The sequence below is a fragment of the Brassica oleracea genome, chromosome C2 (genome assembly GCF_000695525.1).
Source record: "Brassica oleracea var. oleracea cultivar TO1000 chromosome C2, BOL, whole genome shotgun sequence".
Classification (NCBI taxonomy): domain Eukaryota; kingdom Viridiplantae; phylum Streptophyta; class Magnoliopsida; order Brassicales; family Brassicaceae; genus Brassica; species Brassica oleracea.
The window spans coordinates 40,633,551-40,644,251 of NC_027749.1; the positions used below are offsets into that span (position 1 = coordinate 40,633,551).

A 10,701-nucleotide genomic window follows, 5' to 3' on the forward strand; every position below is an offset into this window, starting at 1 on the left:
ACTCAAAACTGAACCTAAGCCAGAGTCCATATTAGCTCGGCTTGGCGCGCGCATAGTTTAGTTTGGGTTCAGTCCTTTCTACAATTGTCCCAAGGTTTCTACTTCTTCGGACAACTCAACAATTCGCCATTTCCATTTTGTGCATGTCACACAACAAACATAGAACAAGCATTTCTCATTCAAACAAACTCTAATTTATCATAAAGTTGCCTGATAAAGTTGCATGAAAAAATATTGGCGCATTATGTCTTAAAACGGAGTTCCAGCAGATATATATTCATTTTGAGCAACCCTTTTATGTGCGCTTGTACATGATGCCACTGAACTTTTGAACACAATTCAACCAACTTATGTCATCACGGTCGTTTAGCGGAGAGAGATCTTGAACAAGTTTGTGATTATGCAAAACATGATCTAGGTTAATAAGGAAGATTAACACATCCCTTGTGGAGAGAAAATAACATTGTATACAAAGTAGACATCACCCGCTTAAGTGATGCACTGCACATACACCTACAAAGTGGCATTGATTGTCGACATCTGCAGCATTTTGTAATTCACGCGTCAAGTGATTTTCATGACAAAAATGTTTGATAAAATCAGATCATACCTTGGCACAACACTTTCACTATCATCTCGTTTTTCGAACTCTCCTTCAAGTTCCCTCATTCAACACTCGTGGAAAATTCATTTTGACCAGAAAACTTGAATCTGGCGAAAGAATTCAATTTTATGTTTTAGCAGAAAAACTCAATTTTCATTTTTGATGGGAAAACTTGTTTTGTCGGAAAAAAAACATTTTGATGTTTTTTGTGAAAAAATTGGTTTCATATAATCGTAATTTTTTAATATTTTTTAAATATTATTGGTGTGAAACAAAATCAATGAGTTAAAAACTCAATCTATAAAGCTCATGAGCTAATTATGTTTAACCATATTTGAGCTTTGTCTCAAAAGGAAGGGTTATGACTAAAAAATTTGATACATGGTTTGGGCTAACCCTGTTAGGTTGCCCCATTTTAGTTTTTGGGTGCATTCAAGTTCCATTTCTTTATACTACTACATTTTGTATATGGTCGATCTCACATTTTGGAGTTGTGATGAATATAAGAAACAAAGAGAAATGTTAGAGGAGTCTCCGACAGCAATGTCGTAAGGGTTTTCAAAAGAGTGTTAATCCAAAGTACAGATGCAAATCAATCTTATGTACTCAATACTTTGAGTTTATAAACTCTTATAAATCTTACTTGATTTATAAACCCTTATAAAAAGTTATGAGATAATTATGTTTCTTCTTCTGACAACTTAACCGATTGTGGTTTGATAGAGGCTTGCCTAAGCAATCTCCTAAGACATAATTTCGCCCCTACAATGGTGTGTGTAGTTACGTAGGCATCTATCTTGAGGATACAACTATCTATCTCCGTACAACACACCCTTACCGAAACCCTAGCAAACTTTACTTTAAGTTTTCCTTCAGAAACTTGTTATGAGAAAGAAGAAGATTAAATCCACTTGATTCTCAGAAATCTTATATCTTCTTCTCTTTCTTTCTCGTATTTCACTTGATCACTTTATATAATGACTCAAGTAGTGCCTTTAATCAACGCATATGTTAACTCAAGTGGTGCCTTTTAATCAACACATATGTTGGCTCATAACCGATACGTTTTGTCTGAAATGTTGCTTCCTTTAATTAATTAAAGTCCAAAAATACCCCCACAATTTCTATTCAAACTTAACAATACCCCACATTTGAATAGAAAATAAATTCAAATATTTCTGAGAAAGTAGAATCAATATGCATCAAAAAATGTGTCTTTTGGAATTGAACATTTCCTAGTAACAACTTATCGGATTTACTTTGTGGTTAATGAACTACAGTCTTGAATTAACCACATTTTATAGTAAACCAAGACAATAAGTGAAACACATATCTCATCAGCTCATTTCTAGTTTATACGGTTGTGTTCATTTTGGTCCTGAACATATCCTGACTTTGTGAGAGCTCTAGAGAATTTAGCCATATCAATTCTCATAGGTGCGACCTGACAGCACTCCCATATAGGTAATGTTAGTTAAAGATAGTCCATTCTATCTCTATTCTACAAAAGATACTAACATTTTTAAGAATAAATTATTCAACCCTTAATCATCAATAGATACACATTATTATTTCATAGGAATGAGAAATGTGTAAAACGTCTTGAGTCTTCCCCAACTAGTTTGCCTATTGAACCTAGACCATGTAATCTTCAATGTTGGCTTGAGACTCATTCCCCTCGAAATGAAAACAACTTGCTTTTTAGATAGGCTTTTGGTCAAAGTATCAACCAAGTTATCCTTTGATCTAATGTAATCCAATGCTATCACCCCATTGGAAAGCAATTTTCATGCATGTCCACGTCTATACGTCTTGACTTGCCATTGTAATTGTTTTTTCTTTTACCCATAATGAGATTGAGTAAGTGAATAACGTACCATCTGACTCTTGTTTAACTCTAATTTCAAGAATTATAACAGTCAATCTCATATCTTTCATGAGCAATGACTCATTAGAATTTCTTCCACTGGTTTCACCACAGAAACAGTGTCACTCATCTTAAAGTTTAAGAATTTTCCCACGATGAATGTCTTAACGCTTGCAACTTCAGACTTGTATTTCTTCTCTAATGATTCCTACAACTGTTTTGAAGTTTGGAATATATGACAAACATCGTAGAGAGAATTGTCCAAAGCGTTAAGAATATATATTTATTGCACAAAAATTTGTTTTGCGTCCATACCTCTGAAGCTTTAACGATTTCATCAGGAATATCACCTTCTACAGGTAACTCTGGTCCTTCAGAAGTCAAGCACTGTGCCAGATTCAGTGTCATGAGATAAAACAACATCTTTTGTTGCCATCTTTTGAAATCCACTCCTCGAAAAACAAAAGGTTTCTCTATATGACATTTCACAATTGCAGTAGATTGATCCATCTTGCTTTCTTTGAAAAGAACAAAGGAAATTTCTATCTTAGATTGTTATTTAAAGTACATATGCAATCAATCTTACATACTCAATACATTTGAGTTTATAAACTATTATAAATCTTACTTGATTTATAAACCCTTATAAAAAGTTACGAGATGATTATGTTTCTTCTTCTCACAACTTAACCGTTTGTGGTTTGATAGAGGCTTCCCTAAGCAATCTCCTAAGACAGAATTTCTCCCCTACAACGGTGTGTGTATTTACGTAGGCGTCTATCTTGAGGATACAACTATCGATCTCCGAAACCCTAGCAAACTTTACTTTGAATTTTCCTTCAGAAACTTGTTATGGAAAAAAACAAGATTAAATCCAATTGATTTTCAGCAATTTTCTCTCTTCTCTCCTTCTTCTCTTTCTTTCTCGTATTGCACTTGATCACTTTATACAATGACTCAAGTGGTGCCTTTAATCAACGCATACATTAACCCAAGTGATGCCTTTTAATCAACACATATGTTGACTCATAACCAACACGTTTTGTCTGAAATGTTGCTTTCTTTAATTAATCAAAGTCCAACAAAGAGGAGAAGAGTCTTCAAAAGCAAGATCATCAAAAGAGAAGAGGAGTCTTAAAAAACAATATTGTTGGTGTACGTTGGGATCGAGCTGCGAATAGGGATCATCAGTTCCTTTTGGAATCATGCTGAGAAATGACTTTGGTTGTGCTCAAAGTGTCGTCGGAAGATTATATTAGCTACGGTTATCGATCATAGTATTTAGCATTAAGATTTTTTTAGTTTTAATTCTAATGTGTGTTCTTTAAAAAATATTCTTGTTGGGTTTTAAAGAATTTGTATCAGTCTCATTTTTGTTAATAAACATTTAAGATTTATCAAAAAAGAAACAAAGAAAAACAAATGTTAAAGAATTAATTAAACAACAATTGCAAGAATCCGTGATCTCCATTACTTGTAATATAGTTCTTCGTTTAATATTAAGTTTCGTTGTAGACTTTAAAGATATGTTTTATTATAAATGTCGTTTTATATTTTCAATGCATATGTTTAATATTTTTTCCACGTTTATCCATATTTTTATTTCATTAATTAACAAAAATAAAATAAACAATGTATTAATTAGGAGTACTAAAAAATTTAATACTATTTTTAATGTGTTAAGAAACATTAAACAACATATAAAATGAAACTGATGAAATATTATTATTTTCCCTTAAATGAGATCAAGATGAATGTCCACACTCAATAATTGCAATGAATGAATGCTCAAACGGTCAAACCTTAGAGCATGTTTATCAGCGTGTCTTAGGGGGGTTGTTTAGCTAAATAGGCAATTAAAATAAAAGGAAAAAAGACAATTAAGCAAAGCACGTCTCCTAATTTGGGTCTTGATGGCACGTTGCTTAGGGGGTACGTGGCACAATCAGATTGGGTGGAGGAGCGGTCCGTCTCATTTCTTCTTTCTTTCTCTCTTTTCGTTTTTCGTTTCTCTTCTCTCGGTGGCGAAACCGCGAATCCTCGACACCTCGACGACTCCTCGACGAAAACGGCGAGGCCTCTTTCGGTGGCTCTCGGCAAGGAAGAAAAACAACGCACTGTCTATCGGTGGCTCCCCTCCAACAAGGAAAACGGCGACATATCTCTCTATCGGTGACTGACTGCGGCAAAGATAAACGGCGACTGTTGCGGCTCCGGCGAATCGATAGGTTGTATATCTCACTCTGCATGTCTTGATTCTGATTTATTAGATTAATTTGATCTGTTTTGATTGAATTGATTAATTTGATCTGGTTTGATTTATTTGATCTGTTTTGATTTCTTTATTCATCGTGGGTTTTTGTGGGAGAATATTGATCAAATCGTTTCTTTTGTTTTTTTGATCAGGGAAGCTTCTGTGGCAGAGGATTACGAAGCTGGTGGAGGCTTGGTTGATGATGAAGATAATGATGGTTGGGTTGTTACTCATGGAAGGTCTAAAGGTTAACTTTTAAACCATTTTAATCAGTAAAATTATCTTTACATATAAATCTTTGTAATGGTTTTGATATGCTTCTGTTTTTTGTCTTGAGGTTGTTTGATGAAGATGGTCTTGAGGTTGTTTGATCATGGTGAGACAAAGGCCTATGATCGTTGACACAGATAAACCCCTCTCTTTGCTCTGCGCAATTGGATAAAGCATTGAATCAGGTTGAAATGAATTAATGTGTGGTCAGTGTTTGGTTAGATAATAAATTGATGTTTAAGTGGTTAGATAGAAAGGAGATTATGGTTGGCTTAGGGAATAAATACTTTTGTATGGTTAGATAGAAATGAATGGATTACATTGATGAATGTGTTGGATAAATGTCTAATCAGGCTTCTCTTCAATGCGTTGAAGCTTCTCTTCAATCTATTAAACTTTGTCCATCTCCTCTGTGTTGAATACATTTCTCACCGATGGTCTTTCCTTCCCACTTTCTCATCTCTGTTATTTTCTTTTCTCTTCCTTGATCTTGCTTCCGAAATGGATTCTTATCCATCTTCCCATTCCTCAAAATTTGTTGACTTACTTAATAGCCAACAAAACATTTCGTTTGGTAACTATGAAGAGAGTGTCTCACTATCTTCATCACAAGCTGTTGGAACCGAAGATGGTGTAGAGACTGGTACACAGCGTAGAGAAAGGCAGGAGTGGACGCCTGCGGATGATATTCTGCTGATTAGCTCGTGGCTTAACACAAGAAAAGATCCTGTGATTAGCAACGAGCAAAGATCATGCACTTTCTGGTCAAGAGTAGCAACTTATTTTGCGGCAAGTCGTCAAGATGGTGTCTGCGAGAGAGAGGCCATGCATTGCAAGCAACGTTGTCACAAGATCAATGATCTTGTGTGCAAGTTCTGTGGAGCCTACGAAGCTGCAAGCAGGGAGAAGACCAGCGGTCAAAACGAGAATGATGTGCTCAAACTAGCACATCAAATATTCTACACCAACCATAAGAATAAATTCCTCTTGGAACATGCTTGCACTACAAGAAAACATTGATTTTACAACTACAAGATTCATTACTAAATAGTTGCAAATATGTATTTTGCAACTCATTTGCGACTATAGTATATGGTTAGAAAAACCTCGTCGCAAAATGAAGTAGTCGCAAATTGGTTGGAAATTTGCAACTAATGTGTGACGAGGAAAAGAGTTATACTTTAGCAACTATACTACGACTCATAAGAAAGTTGCAAATATTTATATATTTGTAACTACTTAGCAACTGCTATGTTTGTCAATATCGTTCCAGATGTTTGTTACTAAGTAGCTACTGCTTTTAGTTGTTTTATAGTCTTAATGTAGTTATAAATTTAGTGACTAATTTGCAACTACATATTCTATTAGTAGTTGCAATATAGTCACAAATATAGTGACTACTTAGCAACAACAAAATTTATATGTATTGTAGCCACAACATTGCAAATTAGTTTTGCAAAATATATAATTTTTTTAAATAATAAACTACTCTAATTTCGAAAATCAATAGAATTTAGTTTAATAGAAATTTTTATTTGGATAATATATTTTGTTCTTTACAACTTAAGGTCCAAAATACAAAACACAAAAGGCAAAACATTTAGCATTCGATCTACAAAACAAAAACTAACAAAGTTAGGTAGTTGGTTATGGCTGGCATAGAAGGTGCTGGTTTGGTAGGAGACTTCGCGGACATATACTCTGAAAATGCCGGATCTTTACCTCGCATATAGCTGAGCACCATCTCTAAAGTGCTGATTTGGGTTTGTTGCTATGCAGCTCATGCTGCATTTTCAATGTCTCATCGAACATTAGCGGCTGCTTGCTCTTCAGTTTGACACTGATCAGCTTGTAATTGTTCTTGTGAGTCTACAAATGAAGAAGAGGACATTCCAGGGCCTTCTTTTCTCTTCTTGTTACCATAAATTGGACGAATGCTACTAATTCCATACTCACATCCTCTTATATCCAAAGTAGCTACAAGTAAGAAATTGTTGCTACACTCAAAGAATTGAAAACTAAATCAACCAAGAATGAACCATATAAGCAAGATGCAATTACAATTTGACAATTATAAAGCAAACAAAACTTACAATCTTGACTTCACTAGAAGTGACGAAATGGAACAAAGCTTATAAGATAGATAAAACAGCAAAAATATATAAACAAACTACACCAAAACGTTAGAGAATCAAGTAGATTAGGACAAACAAAAATGAAATCAAAGTGAGCAAACAACAATGAAATCAAAGTGAGCATAAATAAATTTCCATGAAATCAAATCCACATCATCAAAGAGACCATACAATTTATCAGTAAACATCGAGAGCTACCAACACAATCTGAGACCCAAAAATCTAAAGTTCAATGTACAGGATAAGAAGAGGAAACTCTTTACCACGTGGTACCTTCTTTTGGGATCGGAGATAAGACCTGAAAATAGATTTATTGGCCATGAATTACAAGAAGGTATGTACACCGGCAGCCCGATTCCCCCACCCCGACTCCCACCGCGATCCCCACCGAAACTCCTACCGCGACCCCCACCGCGACTCCATGACCCTGACAACGACCTTTCAACGATCTTACGTTGGAAGGCATTGGAGATTTGTTTTAGTGAAGAAGAGAGAGAGTTTGGGTTCTGGAAGAATACCCGTGTAAGGGTTTTGATATGTATTTAAAACGCGGTCATTTTAGGTTGTCTAAATTCTAATTCTGAAAACATTAGCGGGTCAATCAAAATTTTAGGGGGAAATTTTGGAGCTACTTTTGTCACTAAAGAGCAACATGTATACAACTTACATGGTTACAAATTAGTTACAAACTGAAGATAAAATATACAACCGAATTGCAACTCTCATTTTTTTTTAAACCATATAATGCTATTTAATGCTACCAAATCACAGAAGATTCAAAGCATATCAAACAAATATTTGATTACTTGTAATGATTTATAGTAAATAACTAAACCTATGTTATTGTAAATAATTATGTATTGTAACTAATTTGTGACCATTCATAGCAAAATAGTGGCAAAACATAACCCTAAAATATCTTTCAATCATTTTATATTGTGTAACTTAAAGTTAGCTTCTTGAAATGAAAAATATATATCAAACACATGAGAAATTACACAAAAAAATTGATATGTTTTTATTTACAATCCAAATCCAAATAAATACATATAAAATAGTACAAATGTGTTACTTGTGTGTTGTGAGTTTGTGGAGACATCCACATTTTTAAAAACTGACTCGACATATAGTTTATTTCGTTGGTTTGTTAGATTATTAAGTAATGATACTAAATAACTAGTTCATATGAATAATATAACTTATATAATATCACAATTTACTTAATTTGTAAATAGTGATATTATTTTGCAACTACATTGCAACAACTCAATTTGAAAGAGTTGTAACTATAAATTTGTAATTACTTTTGTAGTTTCAAATTGGTTATGGTTTTGCTTCAATTTTACGACTAAGCACTTCAGTTGCAAAAATGTCTCAAATGGGTATCAAAACAGCAACTGAAGTACAATCACTATTTTTTGGTGGCACATTTGCGACTATTATATAACATATTTGCAGTTGTTACAAAACAGTTGCAAAATAATCAAAAGCTAGTTGCAAAATTTTGCAACCACCAATCGTAGTTGCAAGAGGAGTTTCAAAATTAATGTTTTCTTATAGTGTTGGAAAGAGCTTAGGAACGACCAGAAGTGGTGTGAGGCATTGTCTGCTAAAGACGAAGGAAGTTCTAAAAAAAGAAAGTGTGAAGACGGTGAAGATTCTTCAAGCTCTCAAGCAAATGACATGAAGCGGCAACCGGGTGTAAAGGCGTCAAAGGCCCGTGGTAAGTAGACAATGGGTGAGGAGAAAGCGATGAAGGAGTTTGAGACTATGTGGTCTATAAGACAACAGGATCTCGACAAGAAAGAACGCTTGTCTAAGATGAGACTACTCGACAGTCTGATTGCCAAAGAACCTCTCGTTGAGTATGAAGAAGCCCTCAAGAAGAAGCTGATCAATGAGTTGTTGTTGTCTTAGTTTAAGTTCCTTTGTTGTGTTCTCTTGAAGTTTAATGTTATGTTCTCTTGAAGTTTAATGTTCTCTTGAAGTTTCATGTTTATGTGGTTCTTGTTTATGATAAAAATGTATCGGATAAGTGCTTGTTAATGGTAAAATGTTGTTTTTAAAATGTGCTTGTTTATAGTTTCTTGTTCTCTATTAAATGTGCTTGTTTATGTTTTATGTTCTCTTATAAATGTTCTTCTTCATCTTGCAGGCTGCCTATATCTTTGGAGAAAAGAAGACAGAGGTCACAGGTTGTAAAAGCTAGAAGACAGAGGTCACGGGTTGTTGTTGTTTGTTGTCATTGTAAAAGCTAGAAGACAAAGTTATAAGTCACGGGGATGAGAGTGTGTAAAGTACACGGGTTGTTGTTGTTGTTTGTTTGCTTGTTTCAATTTTGCATCACACACACGATTATAAATTGGTTTGTAACCAAGAATCTCAAACAATTCTATCTCTTCTTTCTATCTTTAAGAAATCTAAACTCTAAAACTCTCAAACACTCAAACTTTCAAACTTTCTATCTTCTTTCATTTTATATCGTAACCAAGAATCTCAAACAAATCAATCTCTTCTTTCTTCTCCTAACCAAAACAAAAACAATTTTCTACCTTGTAACCAAAACTCCCAAACTCTCAAACTAAAACAATCATCTCATGGCATCTTCATCTCAAGACCCTTTCGAGGATTTTTTTGATGAAACTTTCGATCAATATTTTGATCAACGTTTCGATCAAGCATTTGAGAATTTGTGCAATACTCATGATCATCAAGAAGGACAAAGGAGAACAAGAATAAAACAGGAATTTATTGAAAGAAACCGTGAAGAAGGCCATCTCCGGTTATGGAATGATTATTTCAGTGACGCTCCTACATATCCTGAAAATCTATTCCGCCGACGATTTAGAATGAACAAGCCATTGTTCATGTGTATTGTTGATCGCCTCTCCAATGAAGTTCAATTCTTTCGTCAAAAGCAAGATGTTACCAGAAGACTTGGTCTCTCTACACTTCAAAAGTGTACAGCAGCTATTCGTGTGTTGGCATATGGTTTTGCGCTTGATGCGTCGACAAATACCTCCGCTTCGGTGCAACCACTGCTCGGTTATGTGTGGAAAATTTTGTGGAAGCAATAATAAATTTGTTCGGCGATGAGTACCTAAGAAGACCAACACCGGCTGATCTTCAGCATCTACTTCATATTGGAGAGTTTCGTGGATTTCCCGGGATGATAGGAAGCATCGATTGTATGCATTGGGAGTGGAAGAATTGTCCCACCACTTGGAAAGGCCAATATTCTCGTGGTTCGGGAAAACCCACAATTGTTTTAGAGGCGGTTGTTTCATATGATCTCTGGATATGACATGCGTTTTTTGGACCTCCAGACACCTTAAATTATATTAATGTTCTTGATCGCTCACCTGTTTTTGATGACATAATAAATGGTCGAGCCCCGCAAGTGAATTTTTCGGTCAACGGAAGAGAGTACCCTTTGGCTTACTATCTCACCGATGGTGTTTATCCAAAATGGGCAACTTTTATCCAATCTATTCCAATTCCCCAATGGCCGAAAGCAGTTTTATTTGCACAACGTCAAGAAGCTGTCCAAAAAGATGTCGAGCGTGCTTTC

At 34.9% G+C, this 10,701-nt stretch overlaps 1 protein-coding gene across 1 annotated transcript; it reads left to right on the forward strand.

Annotated features, from left to right (window-relative positions):
- Positions 1 to 5,496: 5,496 nt before the first annotated feature.
- Positions 5,497 to 6,015, forward strand: LOC106324231 (glutathione S-transferase T3-like). Its single transcript, XM_013762235.1, has one exon. It carries the CDS (start codon positions 5,497 to 5,499, stop codon positions 6,013 to 6,015), a length of 519 nt encoding a protein of 172 aa, XP_013617689.1.
- Positions 6,016 to 10,701: the final 4,686 nt, after the last annotated feature.

Excerpts from the sequence above, each read along its gene's own strand:
- LOC106324231 (XM_013762235.1), top strand. The coding sequence starts at position 5,497 with ATGGATTCTTATCCATCTTCCCATTCCTCAAAATTTGTTGACTTACTT.